The 22,296-nt window shown below is 69.6% G+C and overlaps 4 protein-coding genes across 4 annotated transcripts; 1 reads left to right on the top strand and 3 right to left on the bottom strand.

The window, feature by feature from the left end:
* Nucleotides 1-800: 800 nt before the first annotated feature.
* On the bottom strand, nt 801-6,254 carry CD6 (CD6 molecule). The gene is made up of 13 exons (XM_075048424.1): nt 6,200-6,254; nt 4,706-4,783; nt 3,949-4,020; nt 3,489-3,797; nt 3,074-3,373; nt 2,865-2,933; nt 2,597-2,737; nt 2,290-2,416; nt 2,089-2,207; nt 1,924-2,004; nt 1,608-1,802; nt 1,020-1,184; nt 801-898 (listed from the first exon to the last, which is right to left on the bottom strand). Exons 1-13 carry the CDS (start codon nt 6,252-6,254, stop codon nt 801-803), a joined length of 1,809 nt encoding a protein of 602 aa, XP_074904525.1.
* A 1,032-nt stretch (nt 6,255-7,286) lies between these two features.
* On the top strand, nt 7,287-10,937 carry SLC15A3 (solute carrier family 15 member 3). Its single transcript, XM_075048677.1, has 9 exons — nt 7,287-7,330; nt 7,951-8,686; nt 9,097-9,386; nt 9,465-9,624; nt 9,725-9,820; nt 9,939-10,107; nt 10,189-10,347; nt 10,475-10,633; nt 10,759-10,937. The coding sequence occupies exons 1-9, from the start codon at nt 7,287-7,289 to the stop codon at nt 10,935-10,937; spliced, it is 1,992 nt and encodes a 663-aa protein (XP_074904778.1).
* An 856-nt stretch (nt 10,938-11,793) lies between these two features.
* TMEM132A (transmembrane protein 132A) lies at nt 11,794-18,162 on the bottom strand. The gene is made up of 11 exons (XM_075047156.1): nt 18,023-18,162; nt 16,856-17,070; nt 16,473-16,781; nt 15,995-16,377; nt 15,752-15,901; nt 15,311-15,503; nt 15,093-15,236; nt 14,789-14,991; nt 14,173-14,449; nt 13,646-13,837; nt 11,794-13,531 (listed from the first exon to the last, which is right to left on the bottom strand). Exons 1-11 carry the CDS (start codon nt 18,105-18,107, stop codon nt 12,407-12,409), a joined length of 3,276 nt encoding a protein of 1,091 aa, XP_074903257.1. The 5' UTR covers nt 18,108-18,162; the 3' UTR covers nt 11,794-12,406.
* A 1,320-nt stretch (nt 18,163-19,482) lies between these two features.
* On the bottom strand, nt 19,483-22,228 carry TMEM109 (transmembrane protein 109). Its single transcript, XM_075048369.1, has 4 exons — nt 22,104-22,228; nt 20,876-21,120; nt 20,636-20,738; nt 19,483-20,510 (listed from the first exon to the last, which is right to left on the bottom strand). The coding sequence occupies exons 1-4, from the start codon at nt 22,192-22,194 to the stop codon at nt 20,140-20,142; spliced, it is 810 nt and encodes a 269-aa protein (XP_074904470.1). The 5' UTR covers nt 22,195-22,228; the 3' UTR covers nt 19,483-20,139.
* Between the last annotated feature and the right edge of the window lie 68 nt (nt 22,229-22,296).

The raw sequence follows: 22,296 nt of genomic DNA, 5'->3' as shown, positions 1-22,296 counted from the left end.
CACAGGGAAGCCCCGCCGGGGAAGGGGGATGGAAAGGGTCCCAGCCCTGTGGGTGATGGCTGGGTGCTGTGCCTGGCTCAGCTGGGTGCAGACCCCAAGCCCACCAGTGTCCCTGTCCCCAAGCTGCGCCTGGCACAGGGTGATGCTGCTTCGCTCGGGCATCCCGCCGGGGCTCGGGTGGACCGTGGGATGTGCCAGCTTTCACCCTGGCACAGAGGATGCTGGAGGGGGTTATTCCTCCCTCGGGGGCCATACCCTACCCCCTGAGCTCTGGGCAAGGGGGACAAATATCCGCCCTGGACTGGAAGCTGGCTATGTCCCACTTCCCAGCTCGGTATCAGCCCCAGGCTGGGGTGAGAAGGGTCTGGGACCCCCCCAGCACCACCATACAGCCAGGACCCATGGCTGGTGCAGGCGATGCTGCCCACGGTGGCTGTGACCAGCCTGGCAGGGGACTGCAGGAAGGGACATCTTTGGGTCACTTATCCCTTGCCACCCTGCGGGCAACTGGGAGCCCTTGGGAGCATTTGGTGACCGAGCCTCGCTGCGGGGCTGGTGACCGGCCACCCCTATGGCCAAGGGACACGGTGTCCTGCTGAGAAAAGCTTTTAATTGCATCACGCAGCCCGGCACAGCTCGCCTGCGCCGAACATCCCCATGGTGCCACTGGGACCGGTGGCATGGAGGAAACGGCCAGAGAAGTCCAGAGGAGACGTCGGCAGCAGGATGGCAGATCCTTGGCTGCCCACAGTGCCAGGTGCCCCCCGCCATGCCCCTCTGTCTGCGGCGGTCGGGCAGGCTCAGTAGGCAGAGCCCTGGATGTCATCGTAGTCGCTGCCCTCAGAGGAGTCGGGGTCCTGTGCGTGTCCCCCCGAGGGGCAGGACGGAGCCGGCCAGCCTGCAAGGGAGAGAGCCCATCAGGCAGGGAGCGGGAGGAGGCTGCTGCAGGGGCAGAGGAGCCTTGTATTCCCCCCCCCCCACGCCACCCCACTCCTGCTCTGCCAGTGTGGGGTCCTCACCGGGGTATGGGGACGGGTCCCCGGGCGGCTCCGTGCCCTGCACGTTCTCGTACCACTCCCCCGAGGAGGTGCTGGAGCTGTCGGCGGGATCAGGGTCTGCTGGACACACAGGTACCCGCGGGTGGGAGATCACTGGGGTGGGCACACGGGGCATTGCTGGGGGAGCTGGGGGAAAGAGCGTCTCTTACTGGCACCTTCCATCCCTGCTCCCACCCCCTGAGGTCCCTCAGTCCCATTGCCTCCCTGGGATTTTCCCAATCCCTGCTTCTATTCCCAGGGTCGCCCCACCTCCATTCCCCTCCCCAGGGCTATTCCCATCCCTGCTCCCATCCTTGGAGTCTCTCCATCCCTGCTCCTGTCCTCAGGGCTGTCCCCATTCCTGCTCCTGCCTTTGGCGTCTGTCCATCCCTGCTCCCATCCCCATCCCTGTTCCCATCCCTGGGGTCTCTCCATCCCTGTTCCCATCCCTGGGGTCTCTCCATCCCTTGCTCCTATCCTTGGGGTCTCTCCATCCCCACTCCCATCCCCAGGGCTGTCCCCATCCCTACTCCAGTCCCTGGGACCACACAGCCTGCCGGCGGTACCCACCTGTGCCGGGGTAGCCGGTGTAGCCGTGGGCGGTGGGCGCTGCGTGCTGGTGGGTGCTATCGGTGGGGGGCGTCGGGCAGACCCAGGCGTGTGGCGGGGGTGCGCCATCATTGCAATAGGGCTCGGTGGAGGAGGAAGAGGAGGTGGAGGAGCTGCTCGCCCTGCCGCGGGATGGGGGGTCTAGCCTGGCCGGCACTGCGGGGCACAGGACTCCCGTCAGCCCCGGGCTGCGGGGTGGCCACTCGCCCACCCACGGGCAGGACGGGCGGACGGCCAGTGCCGCGGGACGGAGGGACGGGCACCCCTCGTGTCGTACCCTCCGCAGGCAACGGCTCCGTCCCGTCCTGGCTGGGCATCAGCAGGAGCGTCTGTCCCCCGGGCTGCCGGCGCAGCGAGTCTGCGGGGAGGGCAGGGAGGGGGCATCAGCAGGGGGACCCCAGGGCAGGGCGGCGGGGGTCCCGGGGCTGGGTGGGATACTCACTGTGGAAGGTGGAGAGGGCCATGGGCGGCTTGCTGCTGAAGTCGTAGTGTTCGTAGTCAGAGTCGGAGTCGGAGTCCTTGGCGGTGGGAAGGGCTGTGACCAGCAGGTTTGGGGGTGAGATGGGAATGGGGCGGCCGTCACCAGCCGGGACCTCCTGCCCCACAGCCCTCGAGGGGGGCCGGTGACCTGCCAGACCTACCTGGTCCTTTGGGAAGGTTGGGGGGCATCTCCCTGTAGTCGTTGGAGATCCCAGAGGACATGTCGGGGCTCTGGGCACTGTGGGTCACCAGCACCGGCCCGGCTAGCCCGAGGGAGGACACGGCGTGGGCTGCAGGAACAAGGGGGGTTGCGCCCGCTCAGCTGCTCCGCGGATCAGCCGCTCCACGGCTCAGCCGGCCCCCGCTCCCGCGGCTGAGCCGAGCCCAGGGAGTGGGATGGCCCTGGCTGGGCTGGCAGTGTCACCCCCTCCATGGCCAGAGCCTGCCGTGCCCCCACAGGCGCTCCTTACCGCTCATCTTCCTCACCCTCAGCAGGGCGGCGGTGAAGGCCAGCACGGTGAGCAGGAGCAGTGCTGCCAGGACCAGGCAGAGGACAAAGAGGGGCATGTGCAGAGAGGACTGTGCCCCCACGGCCGGGGAGCCCTCCTCAGCTGAGACAGAGAACGGACACAGCTTGTGACACCCGAGACATCCTCCTTCCAGGTAAGGGGGCGAGTTGGGTGCTCCCTGCAGCCCCCCCAGACCCGGGTCATGGCTGAGGCTCTGCAGGACACTCACCGCCTAGGAGCGTGACGTTGCTCGGCGTCACTGCGGCCATCGGGGTTGGCGTCTGCAAGCCCTGGGAGCCTGGCAGGAGGGCGACAGGGATGGGGGGCAAGAAGAAGCCGGGTTGCAGCTCTTTCTGCAGGGGGACCCCCCCCCGCCATGGCCGCAAAAAGGCGGTCAGCCCCCCGCACCCGCGGAGCCGGGCAGGAGGGATCCCGTACCGTTGCAGACCACGCCGACCGCCCGGGACTGGTGGCAGGGAGCCGATTTGTTGTAGGTCCACTGGCAGTGGGCCAGCGACGGCTGCTGGCTCCCGCACTGGTAGAGCATCTTGCCGGGCAGCGTGTGGCCGAAGGAGAGTTGCCGGAGGGGCTCGCCGCAGCCCAGCGTGCGGCACAGCACGCTCGCCTCCAGCTGGTACCACGTGCTGTCGCACACCGTGCTCCACGTGCCGCGGAAGAAGACTTCGACCCGGCCGGCGCAACCGTCCCGGCCGCCGGAGAGCCGCCACTCCTGGTGCTCTGCGGGCAGAGGACGGAGCTGGGGATGTGCTGCCTGCACCCTGCCCGACACCTCTGCCCAACGGACCCCAAACCTTGCTTGGTGTCCGCCAGACCCGGCACGTGCCGGACCCACCTGAGCACACCACGCCGGCGTCTTCCTTGTGGCTGCAGTCGTGCTCCGGCGCAGCCGGGCAGTCCCAGAGATGTTCCTCGTGCCCCTCGCAGCCCACCTCATCCCGGAGGATGGGTCCGCTGCCCCGGCCGAAGGCAGCGCCGCCGCGGACGCGCACGGCCCGGCCGCACCGCAGTTGCCGGCACACGACGTCGGCGTCGGCCAGGTCCCAGGCGTCGTCGCACACCGTGCCCCAGGCACCCGCCTGCTCCATCTCCACCCGACCTTCGCACCGGCTCCGGCCGCCGGCCAGCCGCAGCGTGCCGGGACCTGGGTGAGACGCCGGGGAAGGGGGTACGGATGACCCTGGCACCGTCCCCGATGCCGGCTCCAGCAGCGGGATGGGATGATGCTGCCCCCGGGCTCCCCTCTCCCCACCGAAATACGGGTGCAAGGAGGTCCCTGGCCCTTCTGCGCTCACCTGGTGCCACCGAGGCGTTTCCAGCCACGCTGCCCGCCGGGGTGCTGGGAGGTCCCGTTGGCTCGGCGGGGGCTGCGGGGAGGAAGGGGCAGAGGGTGTGAGGGGCTGAGCCCACCAGGACCCCCCATTCGGGGCTGAACGGCCGCTCTGAGCAGGGCGGGAGGTGGCACGGTGGGAGGACGGGGCTGACGGCTGCAGGACGGACAGATGTGCCGCCGGACAGACGTACACCCGGAGCCCCGGCAGCCACCACGGCGAAAGCAGGATTGAGGTCAGTGGGTACCGGGGGGGCCAACCCTCCCTTTTTTGGCTCAGGCCCCGCTCTCCTGGCAAGATGCGGGGACGCGGTGAGGAGCAGACGGTTCGGCTCCCGCGCCGGCTGCTGGGCGCTTGGCGGCTCACAGATGGCAAACCGGAGGGACGTGGCTCTGCCACCACCCCGGCACGCAGCCGTGGGGAGGGTGGGGGGCAGACGGAGAGGGTGCAGGAATGTGCGCCCCAATCCTCCGAAAAGTAATGCTCCTCCGGGGAAAGATGGCCAAAATGGCATCCCCGGCATGCCACAAAATGGGTGGGAAGACCCCTCGAGCCCTGGCCACGGCTCTCTTGCACCCCTAAAAGTTGCTCCCCATGTCCTCACATCAGCCCGCTGCGGGGGGAACGTGCTCTAGGGCCAAATCCTGGCACGGGGTCTGCGCACAGGACAGGGGCAGGCAGAATCTGGCCCTAAATACGGCAATATTGGGACGTAACTCACCGGTGGGAAAGCCGAAGCCGGGGATGCCGTCACGCGCTCGGGCTGCGGGCGATGCTGCTGGCTCCCGGCTCACCGCCCCTGCCGACAGAGAGGGTCTGCCCGCTGCCTGTACCTGCCTGCCTGCACCCCCAGCACAGCCCCCCGCGAGTCGGTGCCGCAGGTGAGTGGATGCTTCTGCCACCGTGGCCTCATTTTAGGCTTTTCCCTCTCCCTGAGCACCCCGAGGGCATGGCATCATTTTGGATGCAGGGCTCAATCCCATCCTCCCCGTTCCCTCATTCCTGTCCCTTTGCCTCAACGCGTATGAGCAGCCCGCTGTAGCCAAGCCGCTTGCCGGGCTCCCACGGTTATCGCTGGAAAATATTCACCATTCGGCTCCTCCAGGGCGAAGGATTTTTCCCCATGAGTGAGGCGAGGTGTGTTTGCCGCCATCGCCACCAAAATCGCGGCTTTCTCCATACCCCGACTGCACGGGGCGCGATAACGCAATTATTGCAGTAATGATTTCTGACCAAAAAAGGGCACTTTTTGCAACCGCTACGTCAGCGCGCCGTGCTGACAGAGCCCGCTCCCACCTTTGCTCATCCATTGCTGCGAGAGATATCTATAGCGATTTGGGGGGCTGGTTGGGGTGCGTTGGGTGGGCGTCCCGGGGAGACGGTGGGCTCAGTGGGAAACCACCACCTTAGCCGGTGGGCTCTGGCTTGGTGTTAAACAAATACTAAAGGAAAAGGTAAGGGATGAGCGCAGGAGCCAGGGATGCGGCAGGGAAGAGCTGCTCCACGGGGTCCCGGTGTCAGGCAGCACCGTGCCTCGAGCCTGCAGGCAGGGCGCAGGCAGCCGGCAGCGTGTCGGCAAAGGTGTGGGAAGGAGCCGTTAGCGGAAACGCGGGCAATGGCGATCACTCCCCGATTGATCGGAGGTGTCGAGGCTGCTTCTTAGCAGCCATTTTGGGTGTAAAACCACCGTAAACCCTGCCGGGCCAGGGGGAGCAGGTGGCATCGTCCCCCAAAAACCATCCCGGGGTGATGCTGGTGACGTGACCAGACAGGATGGGTTTTGGCCCATGCCTGCCAAAACCAGGAGAGCATCACCCTGTCCCCCCAGGGCCAGGGGTTGGAGCCGGCGGGCAGCACGGCCCTGAGACCCCTTTTAGGGTCCCCAGAGTCACCAGCCCCCAAGGAGGGACCCCCTTCCCTCTCTCCCACCGGGCGGCGAGGGGCACGTCGAGAAGGGGCAGGGGTTGGAGCAGCCACGCCGAGCACCTCAGGAAGGAGAAGAGCACAACCCTGCAGAGCTGCCTGCAGAGCATCCTCGCTCGGCGCCGAACCACCGCCGGTAACATCCGCGTGCGGGCACCGACACCTCCTGCCCCAGCAGGACCCAGCCCGGGGAGGTGACAGGTACCCAGCTCCGAAATCAGCGGAGCCATCGCCCCGGGATCCCGGCACACAAAGAGGGATGGGAAGGGAGAGGGTGAGGACGTTGCCGTACCTTGTCCGGGTGCCGCGGCGGAGAGAGCCGCCAGGAGCAGGCAGACCCCCTCCATCCTGCTCAGCGGTTGTGGGGCAGCCCCATGACGGTTGGGGAGCCGGGGCTTTGGTGGTCCCGTCCTGCTCAGCAGCTCGGGGACATGGTTTAGATACGGCCCCGCGCCCTGCTTGCCGCTCGCGCGCTCTCCGCTCCCGGCTTGAGGTCGAGGGCTGCAGGAAGCCAGCTCAGCGCCGTGGGGCGGAGGAGCGCGATGAGGTGGCTCCATCCTGCACGCCTGCGGTGGGGCAGGGAGGGGGGAAAGCGGGGGGTCAAGCGGAGGTGGGCTCCGCTCGGGGACCACGCCACGTGCCTGCGGCGTCCCTCGGGGTTACGGGAGCCACGGAGACCCGGCGGTCTCACCCCAGGTCACGTTCAGCCCCCGGGGGGGATGTGGATCTTGCAAAAGAGCCACGATTTGCAGCTCCTGGTGTGCTGCCGTGTCGTGGGCTTGGGTCGGCGTCACCGGTGACACGGTGGGACTTGGGGTCCCCCGAGCTCTGGGAGCTCCATGGGGTGATGGAGCAGAGCGTGAGGCTCCCTCCTTCTCCCCCATTTTCTGGGGCTGAGGTGGGCAGGAGGATGCTTGCGAGGCCATGGCCAGCATCTTTCGGTGCTGCCTGGCTGGGGGTTCCTTCACACCCTGCTTCACCCCGTGGCACGAGAGACCCGCAGGGGACAACCCACGGTGACCCCAAAGACGTGCCACCCAGCTCCCCTGCCTCTCCGCCGGCCGAGCCCTGGCAGGAGGGAGGTCGCTGGCAGGTAGGTGGATGTTACAAACAAGCTGGGCTGGGCTGGGGGGGTCTCCCCCCTCCGCCAGCCGAAAATACGGATTGAAATTCCCTTGCCCAGCTGCTGGTCATCACAGAGCTCATCGAAACCCCCATGTCCCGGAGAGCTGGTCCCTCTGCCAGGTGGGGCTGCCTGATGGCCGGGGGGATGCCGGGAGCCATGGGGATGGCAGGAGCTGTGGCTGCGGGCTGGGGGGCTCTTCCCCTGCCCCAGAAAGCCCGGAGGGGCTTGTTTGGGCAGGAGGGGGTGCAAGAACATGGAGGAGCTGGAGGATGCTGTGGGGACCTGGAAACTCGCATGGTCAGGGTGGGAGTTTGGGGGTGCAGAGGGCTGGGAGCGTACATGCCCGTTAGCTCTCTGCCCTGAGCTTCCTGCCTTTCTCAGGTACTAATTTTTTTAATTTATTTTTTTTAAAAACTTACGGAAACTTAAAAGCTTTGCACTGTGTCTCGCTGCCGAGTCCGGTGGAAAATATCAGAGTGCAAGAGGCAAACAGGCAAACGCAGCCCCATTTCCTTAGGAAATCAGGCTGCAAAATAAACCGCTGTGTGCTCGTGGGTTGGGGATTTTGGGTGTGCGTGTGCATGCCGTGGGGGGAGCCGGTGCAGTAGCCCTGAGCTCAGCTCAGCCCAGCTTTACGCTGGTCCTGGGAGGCTCCGGTGGGTGCTGGTGGGCGCACAACATCCCCTAGCACATGTGGGGCTCCGACACCCCCATAGCTGGGGAAGACCCCAGCCTTAGCGAGGGGCTTTGGTGCTGAGGACCCCGCAGAGCTGTGCTGGTGGGGGATGGCTGGGGAGGGTGAGCAAAGCCTCTGATGACGGGGGGGGGGCACAGGGAAAGCCCCCGGGAAGGAGATGCCGCGCTGGCCGACGGGGATTTTCGCTTCTGAGCCGTCATATGATGTGTCTGTTCAACAGGAATGGGGAACTGGGAACCGGGGAGGGACAGGAGCGGAGGACATCCACCCGGCGAGGGGGGCAGCCCGGAGGGGGGCCAAGGGGGACGGAGAAGGGGCCGTGGCGGGACGGGGCCCCCCGGCTGGGCTGCCCACTGGGGGTGGCGAAGGGCAGCAGAGCCCACGCCGAGAGCCGCGGTGCCCCTGGGCAGGAGGACATGGCCGGGACGAGGGAGGACGGTGGGGAGCGGACCCCCTTGCTGGGGGGGACACCCCTCAAGGGGCGCGGGGCGGCGTGCGCGGCCGTGCTGGCGGTGGAAGGTCTGGAGCGGGCGGCTTTTTTCGGCACCGCGGCCAACCTGGTGCTCTACCTCACCAGCGGCACCTTCGGCTGGGGGGGCACCCGGGCATCCCGCGCCTGCCTGTTCTTTCTGGGGGCTTCCTACCTGCTCTCGCCCGTCGGCGGCTGGCTGGCCGACGTCTACCTCGGCCGCTACGGCACCGTGGTCCTCAGCCTCTTGCTGTACCTGCTAGCCGCCTGCCTGCTGCCCGTCACCGCGTCGCTGGACGGGCGCCTTTCGGCGTGCGGGCAGCTGCCCGCCGCCACCATCCCAAACCGCTCTTGGCACCGCGGTGGGACGTGCCAGGGGCAGCCCCCCGAGCAGTATTGTGCCCCCACCATCTACAGCGGCCTCCTGCTCTTGGCACTGGGCGTCAGCTCCGTCAGAGCCAACCTCACCCCCTTCGGTGCCGACCAGGTGAGCGTGGCAGCCGGCGGCATCCTTCTCCCTCTGCCCCTTCCCAAACGGCTCCTCCCGGCCGGGTGCTCGCCCCGCACCGGGCTGCCGTGGACCTGTGGGTCTCCCTTCCCCTTCTGCCGAGCCAAGGGGGGGTAGAGTGTCCCAAGGGGTGGAGGAGATGTGGTTGCACCCCATAGATCGCCTCCAAACCCTTTGAGACCCTTGGGACATCCTTGGTGGGGGAAGAAGGGAGGGAAGCCAGGAGGTGAGGGGTGGGATGGGGCGCGGGAGGGTGGTGGGATGGGGCGTGGGGGGATGCGGGAGGGTGGGGGGACAGGGGATGAAGCAGAAGCCCTGCGCTCAGGGCTGAGGTTCGGTGCCGCCGGGGCTGAGAGCCGGCCCCGGGGCCCGTCCCTCCACGCTGGCAGGTGAGGGACCAGGGTGGTGACGCCACGCGACGCTTCTTCAACTGGTTCTACTGGAGCATCAACATCGGGGCCGTCTTCTCCCTGCTGGTGGTGGCCTTTGTTCAGCAGAACATCAGCTTTCTGGCCGGCTACCTCATCCCCGTCGCCTGTCTTGCCTTGGCCCTCCTCACCTTCCTCCTGGCCACCCCTACCTTCGTCACCAAGCCCCCCACGGGCAGCCAGGTCTCTGCCATGATCGAGCTGGCCCTGCAGATTTGCGGCTGCACCCGTCTGGGGGGCACGGGGGCCAGGTGAGAAGGGTTGGGGGGGGTCTGCAGGGGGCTGAGCCCTCCCAGCCCTGGCCTCTCCCATGTGGTCACTCTCCCCAGGCTGAGCACTCGCCGGTGGGAGGCTGGGGACCCTCTCCCCAACAGCGGAGCCCAACCTGGAGCCCCTTCGCCTGAGGAAGACCTTGCCAACTTCCAGGTGCTGGCCCGGATCCTGCCCGTGATGCTGACCTTCATCCCTTACTGGATGGTCTACTTCCAGGTGAGGGGTGGGGTGGGCTCTGCGCTGAGCAGGGACCGTCGGTGGTGGTGGGTCCGTCCGGGACCTGAGCCCGTGGACCCACCGTCCCGCTGCCTTTCAGATGCAGTCGACGTATTACCTGCAGGGTTTGCACCTCCACATCCCCAGCATCTTCCGACACAGCCAGGACCGTGCCAGCACCCTCCAGGGCTATACGGTGAGGGATGGAGCCGGCAGCAATGTGGACCCGATGGGTGGGAGCTGGGGCGTTCCATGAAATGCTGAGCTCCCCACCGCGGGCGAGGGCTGGGGCTTGACCTGCCTTTGCCCGGCAGTTCCCAGATGCTTGGCCGCTCCTCGCCAACGTGGTGGTCTTGCTGGTCTTGGTGCCCCTGAAGGACCACATCATCGACCCCTTCCTAGCCAAGCGGAGGCTGCTGCCGTCGGCTCTCAAGCAGATGGCCCTGGGCACGTTCTTCGGCCTCGCCTCCGTCCTCACGGCAGGTAGGACCCGGGCTGGGGTGGGATGCTGCGGCGGGCAGGGGCTCGGTGGGCGCTCAGCCCCCCGCTGCCCGCATCCCACAGGCATCCTGGAGCGAGAGCGGCTGCAGTACGCGCGCCGCAACCAGACGGTGCTGCAGCTCGTCGGCAAGGACCGCTACCTGGCCGCCACGCTGCCCATCTGGTGGCAGGTCCCCCAGTACCTGCTCATCGGCGTCGGCGAGCTCTTTGCCAGCATCCCTGGTGAGCGGTGCCTCCCTCCCCCAGTTCTGGGGGTATCCACCGCGGCCCCCCGCCACAGCGGTTGGGTTTGGTGGAGGAACCCCAAAGGGTTCGAGCCTTTCCCCGCGCGCTCTCTGCTTTCCCGCAGGCCTGGAGTTTGCCTACGCCGAGGCCCCCAAGTCCATGAAAGGAGCCATCGTGGGTCTCTTCTTCTTCATCTCCGGGGTGGGCTCGCTGCTGGGGTCGGGGCTGCTGACCCTCCTCTCACTGCCCACCCACGGGTGGACGTGCTGCCCGGAGGACAACGGTGAGCGCTGACGCGGGTGTCACCTCCTGCTCGGGGTGCCTTTATGGCCAGCAGGGATGGGGTGCAGGACACGGGGGTGTCCTGAGGGTCAGCCCCCCCGGCTCTGACCACCCTCCTGCTCCCAGGGAGCATCAACAGCTGCCGCGTGGACAACTACTTCTTCCTGCTGGCGGGGATCCAGTCGGTCTCCTGCCTGCTTTTCACCTGGATCTCCAGGCGCTACCGGAGCCGGCCGCTGCGGATGGGTGCCCCCCACCTCTGCACGGGGCCGGAGGATGACTCGTATGGTGCCACGGGGGGGTGATGGAGCATCACCCCCCTTCCCTGGGGCCAGGGATGCTGGTCCCAGTACCAGCAGGGCAGGGGTGGGGATAGGACCCCCAGCAGCCAGAGAGATCACCCCATCTCTGTGGGGTTTGGGGGAGCTATGGGGATGGCTCGAGCCCCGATGGGGGGCAGAGGGAAGGGGAAGGTTGGGTGGGTGCCAGCCCAGCATGGGGAGCCTGTCGGGAGCAGGGCGACGAGGGGGGTGTCTCCTGCTATCACCCAGGGCGATTTGGGGGTGTCTCAGGGATCACCGGGACAGATTGGGGGGCTAGGAAGGGACTGGAGGGGTGGAAATCCTCACGGCATCCCTGAATAAAGTGACCTGCTGGCCCATTGCCTGTGGCTGCTGTTGCAGGAGAGGCGCTTTGCCGGGGCTTGGGGGGGACCGGGGACCAGCCATGGGGTTGGGGGGATATCCAGGACCAGGCAGGGACAGGCTGCTCCCTGGTTCTGGGTGTTGGGGCTGGATGGGCGGAGGCAGAGGAAGGCAGCAGCCCTTTCCCTATGGCAGGACAGGGAGGAAGGAGGTCCCTTGCCCCAAGGTCACCCCGGCTGGGCCAGGGCCAGGACTGGCCCCCGAGCCCTTCCCGTGACCAGCTCCCACGTTTGTCCCCATGTGGAACCAACGTCAAGGGCACGTGCCCGTCCCCAGGAGCCCAGCGGGCTCGGCCGTGCCTGGCAGAGCCGGTCCCTGCCGGCAACGCCATGGTGGTGTCCCCCAACACCGCACCTCCACCCTCCCCCATCCCTGCTGCCCCTGCCCTGGGACGGCGGCAGGATGCGACCCGCTGGTGGGAGCAGATGCCACGGCACGGGGGCTGCCTGTCTTTTTTAAATATTTTATTTTTGTAACAACATCAGAATTAAAAATCTTCCATAAATAACAGCCCCTCGCGGCAGCCCCTTCCCAGGGCGTTACAGGTAGAAAATGCCAGTCGTACAAAACGGATGCGCGGCCGGGGTGAAGGGGGGGAGGGCGCGCGCCCCCCTCCTCCCCGCGGCGTGGGTGGGGGGGAGGGCACGGGACCCTTCCCCGGGATCAGACCACAGGACTCATCATCATCATCATCATCACTATGAACACAATGTCGCAATGAGACCCAAAGCAGTAAGGGCAACCCCGGCTTCCTCCCCAGTGCCACCGAGGCGGCGGGGGGGCTGACGTGGACCCCGAGGAAGGGGACGCTCTGAGCTGGATGGAGACCCCCCCACACACCTCTGCGGGCATCTGGGGCCGGTCCCTCGGGTGGCCCCGCTGGGGCAGGGCTCAGGCCACCAGGAGGGATGGACAGCGGTCCCCAAGAGCAGCACAGCCCGCTGCAGGCAGGGGAAAGGGGGGAGACGGGTGTCCCCCAATCCCCAGGGCAGCGCAGGGAGGAGGTCGGTCCCTTACTGGTTTGCCCGGGGCTGGGGGTGGGGGGGGGCCGGGGATCGCTCCCCCCGGGATCAGGAGCTACCCCGGATCCTCTCCATGTAGCTCCTGAGTTCCTCGGGGTCCCGCAGCCCCATGTCCTCGCACACCCAGCGGATGTCATCCTCGCTGGCCACCAGGATGGACTGGACGTTGGGAGCGGGCTGGGGGGGCTCCTCGGGGACCCGGGGAGGGGCGAAGGTGACAAATTCCACCCGCTTCCTCCGGCCGCCCCCCGGCGTACCCCCTTCCTTGCGGGGCAGGGGAGCCGCGGGCGTCGGGGTGCCGGGGGGACCCCCGGCTTCGGAGCCCGGCACGGTGCCCGGGGGCACCCCGCAGCAGCAGCGCCCGGTTTCGGGGGCCGTTTCGGGGGCCGGGGGCTCGGGCTGCCGGCGGTCCAGCTGCCGGCTCAGCTCCTCTTGGTCGGTGCCCAGCCAGACCCAGTTGTGGGGCTGGGGGGCCGAGGGGGCCGCGCCGGCATCCGGCAGCTCCTTCTGCTGGTACCGCAAAACGAAGAAGATGCAGTTGACGAGGAAGATGAAGATGGCCAGGCAGAAGACGCCCAGCAGGACGTACATGCCGATCTCCAGGTCGGTCACCCGCTCGGGAGCCTTCACCATCTCGTCTTCCTCCTCTTCCTCCCCGCCGGCGCGGTTGCGGCCGTAGCCTTCCTCCTCTTCTTCCTCCGAGGAAGACCCCGGCCCCTGGAGCTTGGTGGAGGCAGGTCCCACGCCGGCGGGGTCCCTCCGCCGCGGCTCGCTGGCCGCCGTCACGGCCTCCCCCGACATGGCCCCCTCGGCCCGCGGGAAGGGCGAGCCGGGCCGGGGGCGACCGCCGCGGGGCCGGGGGCTGCCGGTGGTGGGGGTACGCCGGCCGACCCCCACCTCGAGCCAGGCGGTGCCGGCGACCGGCGCGGCCGCCCGGTGCCGGCCGCGACGGCAGGCGTCCGGGGGTTGCAGGCTGAGCTGCAGCAGAGCCCCCCGCCCCGGTCCCTCCGCCACCACCCACGGGCGGGCGGCGGGGACGCCGGGCGAGCCCCCCACGGTAGCCACGGCGGGATCCAACGAGGTCACGCTCAACGCCGCGTCCTGCCAACCGTACAGCTCCAGCGGGGCCAGCGTGCGGTCGGAGAAGGACAGCCAGACGGACAGCGTCGCCTCCTGCCAGGGATGCCGGGCGAGATGGCACCGGGGAGGTGGGGAGGGCGCCGGGGACCCCAGCACCGACCACCCCGAGCATCCAGGACCGGACCCCCCCCTCCCTGCCCCTCTCACCTGCTTGGGGGCTCGCAGGGTGGCCGTCCCCTGGGTGGTGGCGGTGACCATGCCGGGGTGGCCCGGTTCTGCCCGGAGCGTCAGGGACAGCCCCGACACCACCTGGGCGCGCAGCTCCGTCACCGTCACCTTCTCCTCCGACACCACCAGCATCTGCTCCCCCAGGATGGAATCCGAGAGCGGGGAGCGGACCTGGGGGCGCCGGAGGGACGTCGTGAGCCCCCAGATTTCACGGCCTCTGTGCCTCCATCCCCTACCACCCCTGCCCTGGCCCCCCGGCCCCCCATTTCTCTCTCCACAGCCTCTGCATCCCTCAGCTCCCCCGGGACCCCTTCCAGCCCCCCACCTCCCTCCCTCCAGCCCCTGCAACCCCCATCTCTCCTCTGCCCCCAGGACGCCCTCCAGCCCCCCGTCTCCTTCCCTCTCCCCCCAGGACCCCCTCCAACCCTCTGCCTCCATCTCTACAGCCCCCTACACCCCCAGGACCCCCCTTCCACCCCCCCCAAAAGACAAGCCCCCAAGCCTACCTCCACAGACGTGACCCCGGGCTCCCGGCCGACCACCACGGTGCCCCCCTCCAGCGAGGCCACGCGGGGGTCCTGCACCCGGGTCCGGCCGGCCACCAGGTGGGTGACATCCAGGAGCCAGTCGGGGCTGGGCAGGTAGGCGAGGTGACGGCCGCCGTCGAGTGGGTGGGCTACGAAATGTGCCAGGACCCTCACCGCCGTCCGCTGGTACTGGGGGCGGCAGCCCCGCGACCGCCGCTCAGCCTCCTCCCCGGGCTCCTCCGCCTCCGCCGGGGCGCTGGGGGTGGCAGGGACACCGGTGTCACCAGCCCCGAGGGGCTCAGTGGGGCTGCCGGGGCGCGGGGCGGCGGGGGGGACGCGTCACGAGCGCGTGGGGGCTCGGCAGGGCAGGGCTGCACAGCACCGTGGGGCTCAGCGGGGCAGGGACACGCGTCGCGAGCGCGTGGGGGCTCAGCGGGGCAGGGACACGCGTCGCGAGCGCGTGGGGGCTCAGCGGGGCAGGGACACGCGTCGCGAGCGCGGCGAGGCTCAGCACCCGCTCTCCCTCCTCGCTCGCCGCTGGGGCAGGGAAGGGTGGCGGGGGTCTTCCCCCCCCAACCCCGGGCGCTGAGCTCACCTCTCGGGGCCGCCGGGCAGGCGCCAGCCCCGCACTTGCTCCAGCGCCGTGTCAGCCAGCTGGACGCGCAGGGGCAGCAGCGGTGCCCAGACGGTGAAGCGCAGCGAAGCGTGCAGGCGCCGGGACCAGAAATCCACCCGGGCACCCCGGGCGCCCCGGCTTTCCTTGCCCCCCACGAACACCGCATCGCAGGTATCCGAGACCTGGATGGGGGGGCAGGCAGAGGGGCAGGAAGAGCTGGCAGCCCCCGGCCAGGGTGGGGGGGACATCGCGGGGGGAGGACGCCGGGACCCCCCCCGCTCACCTGCAGCACCTGCTTGTCGGCCGACTCGCAGCCCGGCGGCTCGGTGAGCTCGGTCACGCCGCCCCCCGCCTCCACCGCCACCAGTTTCACCGGCACGGCGCGGGGGACCCCCGTCAGCGGGGCAGTGTTCAGGATCTCCAGCTCCTGTGGGGCAGAGCAGGGCTGAGCTCGCGGCCCCACAGGGGTGGGGTGGGGGTCCAGGGTGGGGGGGCACCCACCTGCACCAGAGGGACGAGGGCACGGACGTCCCGCTCCGACACCTGGATCTCCCACACCAGTTTGTCCTTCTGGGCCTCGGGGTCCTGGCCGGGGTACTCCACCTGCCAGGTGAGGGGCCGCGCCGGCGCCAGCCCCCCCGTCCCGTTCTCCACCGCCAGGTCCAGGTGCAGGAACGCGGCGGAGTCGGCTGCCCTGCATCACCGCACGGGGGTCGGGGATGCCCCGTGTCCCCCAGTCCCCCCCCTGGGCCATACTGGGATGGGAGCGGCGCAACACACAGGTCCCCCTGCGCCAACTGGGTCGTACTGGGATGGGGACAGTGTCATGCACAGGTTGCTTTTGCTGTGACTGGGCACCACTGGGCTGCACTGGGCCCCCATGCAGAAGCCCCCTCCCATAGCGGGGGTCCCCAGGAGCCGGGGTGCCGTGCCGTTCCCTACCTCCAGCCGCCGCGAGAGTCCCCGCTCCGCCGGCACGTCACCACGGCCGTCGAGTGCTTGGGGCCCCGGGTGCGCTCCAGCTGGGCGGTCCAGGCGGTGGGGGTCCCGGGGCGGGCAGCCACCACCTGCAGCCCCTTCTTCGCCTTGATCCTGCCGGCGGATCCCCGTCACACAACGTCCCCCTCCCGGCACGTGCCACCCTCGGCGGGGGTCCCCTGCCCGCCCAGGGCGGGGGGGTCTCACCGAAGCGTCAGTTGGTCGGCGGTGAAGTTGTGCCGCAGGGCGAGGGTGGCGGTGAAGCGCTGACCCGGGCGAAGCGTGGCGTCGGGCACCCGCAACAGCACCTTGTCGTCCAGCCGGACCTCCTGCCGTCGCGCCGGCTCGGCCGCCCGTAGCTCCAGCGAGCCCAGGTACCACGGTGCTTCCCCGCCACGGCTCCGTTCCCGGCCCCCGGCACGGCCGCACTCCCCCGGTCCCACCACGCCGTAGTGCAGCTCGGCCGACTCGGGGGTCTCGGGGCGCCCGGGGGATTCGGCTGCCCGGCGGCGGCTGCGTGGGGCAGGGGATGCCGGAGAGAACCAGCGCGGGGGGATCTCCAGCTCCACCACGCAGACGCCCAGGGGTGCCTGGAGGGGAGAGCGGGACCCTGGTTCAGGGTGGGGGGGCCGAGCAGGGCAGCCCCCCCCAGGGGAAGCTTTGGCCACCGGTGGGTGACACTGACCTGCAGGCGGCACGTCCCACGGGCCACCCGGCCACGGTGGTGTGCGTGGAGGGCGACGCAGGGCAGGTCCCGCTCCCTGGGGTGGTCCCGCTCCCCGGGGTGGTCCCACTCCCCGGGGTGATCCCACTCCCCGGGGTGGTCCCGCTCCCCGGGGTGGTCCCGCTGCCCGGGCAGCCAGTCGGGACCTTGCAGATGGAAGAGGACGCGGGCGAAGGGCTCGGCCGGGGACACGGCGCTCTCGAGGGACACGGCACGGATGGCCCAAGCTGCCGAGCCGTCCCTGCCCGGGGGACTCTCCGTGGGCACCTCCTGCAAAGGGACAAGGATGGCGGCAGGGGGGACAGGCTGCCCCGGGGCAGCGGGGACGGTGGGGGCCATTTTACCTGCCGGGTGCTGAAGGGTGGGTAGGTGGCCTGGACGAGGGGCTGCGTGGCGGAGCTGTGCCGCAGCAGCAGGTAGGTCTCGGTGCGGGTGTGCAGGGAGGTGTTGGCGGGCAGGTCCTGGTCTGCCCGCTGCAGCCGGTAGTACTCGGGCACGCCGAGCAGCTCCAGATCCGCCGGCAGGTACACGGGGTCCGGGGGGTCCCCGTCACCCGTGGCTGCGAGGACAGGGACTGTGTCACCGGCCTCAGGGGCCACGGAGGGAAAAGGCTGCCCTGGGGTGGCAAGCGGGGGGGGGGTCTCCGTGCCCACCTCCACGTCTGAGGCTGCACCGCGAGAAGAAATCCGGCTTCGGCGCTGCCGCGGCACCGCACGGCCCCCCACCCGGCCATCCCAGTCCCCTTGGGGACAGGGTGACCCCGTGTCCCCCAAGGGTTGTCCCTCGTGTGATGCCGCACCATCGCAGCCCCCCCGGGAGTGGGTGCCGGGGGGCAGCGTGGCACCCCACTGGTGCTGGGGTCAGCGTGGTTCCCCCAGGCCTGGCTGCTCCCCGTTAACGAAGCGGCGCTCGTCAGGCTGCCCCGCTCTGCCAGTGGCGTGGGGATCCGCTCCCCCGGTGGGGAGAGGGACGGAGCCGGGTCCCTCAGGGTGGGATCCAGGATCAGGGGCTCCGGATCCCAGGGATCCCCGTGCGCACGGATCAGATCCCGCCGGGATGCCCGGGTCGGGGACGTTACCCACGGGCCCGGGGTCAGATCCCACGCGATCCACAGCTCCGCGGGCAGATGGCGGGGGAGCGGGGAGAGGAGCGAGGCAGATCGCGGCTTCCCGTGGGCCGTGGGGAAGCGCATCCCCCCGGACCGCAGGGATCCCGGTGCGGGTGGGGAGGAGATTCCCGCCCCCCCCCCCCGGGGATCACAAGGGATCCCACGTTCCTTGGGGGATCCCCTCGGGATCGCGGGGGATCGAGGGAGCGGATCCCGGCGATCCCCAATGCCTGGGGGGGGGGGGGTTCAGGTCTCCCCGGCTGGCGGAACCCCGGTGGGAGCGGATCCGGGCGGGACGGCGGGGACCCCCGGCGACGGGGCGCGGACCCCGGCTGGGGGCTGCCGGTGCCGGTGCCGGTGCCGGTGCCGGTGCCGGTGGCGGTGCCGGCGCGGCCGCACTCACCCGAGGCGCAGAGCAGGGCGGCGGCCAGCAGCGCCAGCCGGGTGCCCGGGGCCGGTGCCGGTGCCGGTGCCGGTGCGGGGGCCATGGCCGGGCGGGCTCCGCGGCGCGTCCGTGCGAGCGGCGGCCGCCGCTCCCGTCCCTCCGCCTCCGCGCCCAGACAATGGGGCCGGGGCGGGACCGGCACCGGCGCCGCCTCGTCCCGCCGGGTCCTAAACACCGGCCCTGCCCGCCCTGCGCAGCGCCGGGCACCGCTCCAGCCCCGCTCCCCAAACCCGGTCCCAGCCCCGGGCTGCGCAGCGCCGAGCACCGCTCCGGCCCCCATCCCGCTGCCCAGCCCCATCCTCACCCTCGTCCCTGCTCCCCAGCCCGCTGCCCAGCCCCATCCCTGCTCCCCATCCCTCTCCCCATCCCTGTTTCCCATCCCTCTCCCCATCCCACTCCCCATCCCCATCCCCATCCCTGCTCCCCATCCCTCTCCCCATCCCGCTTCCCATCCTCATCCCTGCTCCCCATCCCTCTCCCCATCCTCATCCCCATCCCTCTCTCCATCCTCATCCTCATCCCTGCTCCCCATCCCTCTCTCCATCCTCATCCTCATCCCTGCTCCCCATCCCTCTCCCCATCTTCATCCTTGCTCCCTCTCCCCATCCCTGTTTCCCATCCCTCTTCCCATCCTCATCCTCATCCCTGCTCCCCATCCCCATCCCTCTCCCCATCCTCATCCTTGCTCCCCATCCCACTGCCCAGCCCCATCCCTGCTCCCCATCCCTCTTCCCATCCCTGTTTCCCACCCCTCTCCCCATCCCCATCCCTCTCCCCATCCCTCTTCCCATCCCCATTCTCATCCCCGCTCCCCATCCTTCTCCCCATCCTCATCCCCATCCCTCTCCCCATCCTCATCCCTGCTCCCCATCCCACTCCCCATTACCATCCCCACTCAGCACCGGACACAAAGGAATCATGTGGAGAGACCCCCCAAGCAGGGAGGGGACTCTCACACCAGCTGGTGTCCATCCTTCCTTGTCCCACCCTGATCAGGGTGACTGGGGGACACTGGGCGGGCGGGGGGGGAACTGGGGACACAAGAGGGACTGGAGGGCAGACGTGGCCGGGGGCACGGAGCGAGCGGGAGGGAGGCAGAGCAGCCGGCCGCAGGGCAGTGGGGACGGCTGGAGGGCGATGGGGACGGAGAAGGGGCCGGATCCTGGCATGGATAACCCCCCCCTCCCCGTGCTCAGCGCCGGCCTTAGCAAACAGAGAGGGACATGTGCAGGGCAAGCGTGTGGCACACTCCCTGCACCCCAAAAACGAGCCACCCCCACAGCCCCCCACTCCTGTTCACCCTCGGGGGGGGGGGGGGACACCGGGCAGCCCCCGAGGGGAGCCCCCAAGCTCCCGAGCGGGCAGCCTGCTCGCTGCTCCCCGTGCCCTTTCCCTGCAGGAAGAGCAGCCGAGCCAAGTCAGGATGAAACCGTATTTATTCAGAACCACATATCAAAACAGTTTAAAAAGCAGCTTAAAACCCAAGGACTGAGAATGTGGGGCCCGGCCGCTAGCCCCGAGGGAGACTGCGACCCCCCCTGTGCAAGCAGAGCCCCTGTTTTGGGCTGGGGAGATGCCCGGGGTGGGGAGTGGGTTCCCCTCTATGTGCCGAGCTGTTACCGGAGCTGGCTGGATGGGCGAGTGGGGATTAGGGCTCTCCTCCCCTCCGTGGTGGGCCTGGATTTGGGGCTGGGGGGGGCACAGGGGGCTGCCAGGGCCATAGCAGGACCCCCACCCCAGGAGAAGGCACTCTTGGCTCACATGAAGACACTGTGGTGTGTACGCAGGGAGGTGGGTCTCCAATTCTGGGGGTGCTGCATTGAGGGAGAGGCCCTTCCTCTGTTCCCCTAGCAGGACAGGGGGTTCGTGTCCACCCCCAGGGCGGGGGGGGGATAACGGGAGCAGCACCCCCAGGATGAACTGGGGCAGCGGTGGGGGGCAGAGGAAGGGGCATGGGGGCTCAGCAGGGAGGACGCATGCTTGGGGGGATGGAGCCAAGCCAACGGGGTGCACTGGGGATGCTGCAGCAGGGTGGGCTGTCCCCCCAGGATGGGGGCAGGAGGTGGGGGGGGGCCTCACTCCTCCCGGTTACGGGGCCCCCCCCACTTCTGCCGCCGTCGCAGCTCTTCCACCTTCCACTCTAGGCTGCGCACGGCGGCATCCAGCTGGGGGCTGGGGCTGGGGGGTCCTACTAGACACCCCAAAAGGGTGTAGAGCACCCACAGCCCCAGCAACATCCCCGCCTGCACTGTGGGGCTCTCCCGGGACACCGCGACGTGGAGGAAGGCACCCAGGAAGCAGCAGAGCTTCACCCAGTGGAACGCCCGCAGCAGCAGCCCCCACAACTGCGACAGCAACCAGGAACCCACCAGGGCGGCCAGACCCCACAGCAACACCCGTTGCACCTCGTCGGGGCCCAACGTCACCGAACGTAACAGCCGGTCCCCTGGGAGGGAGGCGGGTGTCATACCGACGGCACGGCGACAGCAGCGGCAGCGGGGCTGGGTGCCAAAGCCGTCCCGCAACCGGGTTCCTCTCCCCCCACCACCACCCCCGGCCCCCCCAGCTCACCGCTGATGCCGGAGGCGGCCAGGAGATCCCCCAGGATCCCGCAGAGCGTGGTCAGGGCTGCCGAGATCCCCGAGGACACGATCCAGAGGGTTGCGGCGAGGCTCTGTGGGGAGAAACGGCACCGGAGCTGGGGGGGGGGGGGGGGTTGGTGGCCGGTGGGTGGGACGCAGCCCACCACCACCACATCCCTGCCCCACTGGGGATGGCTCCTTCGTGTGTACTGTGGGGCCGGGACCTCACCTCTGCCACCAGCCGCAGGGGCTGGGGGCCCACCCAGCTCTCCAGGGTCGCCCAGGCGGCTCGGCCCAGCCGCGACAGCAGGTCACCGGCGGCGTCGGCGGCGTCGGTGGCGGTCGGGCCTCGAAAACCGTCCTGGCCGTCCTCCGCCCGGTCCCCCGCCGTCACCCCGAGAAAGGGGATCCAGAGCAGCGCGGCCAACAAGGCCCGGCACCCCACGTCACCCCCCATTTTGGACCCCGGGGTCTCTGTGGGGAGAGGGAGAGCTGGGTGGGAATGGTACGGGACCCCCCTGTCGTCCCCCCCCCGGCCCCGGCCCCGAGCAGCTGACGCCTTTTCCCCCTCCGTGCCGGGGCCGCCTCCGTCGCCCGTAAGCGGCAGCGCTGGCACCGTCCCAGAATCCTCTTTGGGGAACAGCCAAGGGCAGAGGGGTCCATGTCGTCCCCCCCCCCCGGCCTTTGGGGTCCCCCGAGCGGGAGGGGAAGGCCATGGCCCCAAAGTGTGGGTCTGTCTGTCTGTCTGTCTGTCTGTCCCCCCCCCACCGGGGCTGAGCTGGCCCCGGTGCAGGCCCGGCCGCCCCGGCTATCTTTAGGACGGGGATCAGCGGGACGCGCCGCCTGCCCTGCCCAAGGGCACGGGCCCGGTTTTGGGAAAGGGGGGGGGGGGGGCGGCACCCCCTGCCCCGGAGGAGGAGGAGGAAGGAGCGGGGTGCTCCGGGATGGGGTGCAGCCATCGTTGTCTGCCCCCCAGAAGACCCCGCACCCCCCTCCCCGAGCACCCTATTCCTCCCCGTCGTCCCCCCCCCTCCCGTGTGCCCCATCCTGCCCCCCCTCCCGTGTCACCGGGTGCTCAGCCCCCCTCCGGTCCCTGGGTGCCCCCCCCGCCATTCCCCCCGTCTCACTGGGGACCCCCCCAGACCCCCGGGGGGGTACAATACCCCTTCCCCCCCCAGTCCCCATGACCCCCCCTCCCTCCCTCCTCGTCCCCCCGAGTGCCCCCACCCCACCCCCCCTCCGCGACCCCCCCCCCACTCCCGGGGACCCCCCCCCCAACTCCCGGGAGCCCCCCCCCACCCCCGAGTCCACCCACTCCCGGTCTGCCCCCCGCCTTTTCCAAGATCCCCTCCCTCCCACGCCGTCTCACCCCGGGGTACCCCCCCCCCAAGGCCCGGTTCGTGTCGCCGTTCCCCCCCCCCCCGCCGCGACCCCCGCGCCGGCGGGGCAGCGCTCACCGCCACCGCAAGGGGGCGCTGTGGAGCCGGGCGGGCCGGAGCGCGGGGCACGACGGGAGCTGTAGTCCGCAGCGACGGCGTCCCGTTGCATGCCGGGAGCCGGTCGCTATGGCAACAGAGACACACCCCCTAAGGGGGCGGGGGTCCCGCGGCGACGCGCGGGGCATGCTGGGAGGCGCCGTTCCCGAGGATA

Source organism: Buteo buteo, chromosome 16 (assembly GCF_964188355.1).
Source record: "Buteo buteo chromosome 16, bButBut1.hap1.1, whole genome shotgun sequence".
In the NCBI taxonomy this organism is placed as follows: domain Eukaryota; kingdom Metazoa; phylum Chordata; class Aves; order Accipitriformes; family Accipitridae; genus Buteo; species Buteo buteo.
This window is presented reverse-complemented; position numbering and strand designations above follow the sequence as displayed.

What these genes read in the sequence shown, in the direction of transcription:
- CD6 (XM_075048424.1), bottom strand. Translation starts at nt 6,254, where the DNA reads ATGGAGGGGGTCTGCCTGCTCCTGGCGGCTCTCTCCGCCGCGGCACCC. An exon ending in CGGCTTCGGCTTTCCCACCG is followed by an intron (nt 4,021 to 4,705) that starts GTGAGTTACGTC and finishes TCCTCCCCGCAG; the next exon opens with CCCCCGCCGAGCCAACGGGA. An exon ending in GGTCGGCGTGGTCTGCAACG is followed by an intron (nt 2,934 to 3,073) that starts GTACGGGATCCC and finishes CCCTCCTGCCAG; the next exon opens with GCTCCCAGGGCTTGCAGACG.
- SLC15A3 (XM_075048677.1), top strand. Translation starts at nt 7,287, where the DNA reads ATGGAGGAGCTGGAGGATGCTGTGGGGACCTGGAAACTCGCATG. An exon ending in GCACCCTCCAGGGCTATACG is followed by an intron (nt 9,821 to 9,938) that starts GTGAGGGATGGA and finishes TTTGCCCGGCAG; the next exon opens with TTCCCAGATGCTTGGCCGCT. An exon ending in GTGCTGCCCGGAGGACAACG is followed by an intron (nt 10,634 to 10,758) that starts GTGAGCGCTGAC and finishes TCCTGCTCCCAG; the next exon opens with GGAGCATCAACAGCTGCCGC.
- TMEM132A (XM_075047156.1), bottom strand. Translation starts at nt 18,107, where the DNA reads ATGGCCCCCGCACCGGCACCGGCACCGGCACCGGCCCCGGGCACCCGG. An exon ending in CCCTCGTCCCTCTGGTGCAG is followed by an intron (nt 15,237 to 15,310) that starts GTGGGTGCCCCC and finishes TCTGCCCCACAG; the next exon opens with GAGCTGGAGATCCTGAACAC. An exon ending in CTGCCCGGCGGCCCCGAGAG is followed by an intron (nt 14,450 to 14,788) that starts GTGAGCTCAGCG and finishes TGCCACCCCCAG; the next exon opens with CGCCCCGGCGGAGGCGGAGG.
- TMEM109 (XM_075048369.1), bottom strand. Translation starts at nt 22,194, where the DNA reads ATGCAACGGGACGCCGTCGCTGCGGACTACAGCTCCCGTCGTGCCCCG. An exon ending in CCCTGCGGCTGGTGGCAGAG is followed by an intron (nt 20,739 to 20,875) that starts GTGAGGTCCCGG and finishes TTCTCCCCACAG; the next exon opens with AGCCTCGCCGCAACCCTCTG. An exon ending in GGCCGCCTCCGGCATCAGCG is followed by an intron (nt 20,511 to 20,635) that starts GTGAGCTGGGGG and finishes CCTCCCTCCCAG; the next exon opens with GGGACCGGCTGTTACGTTCG.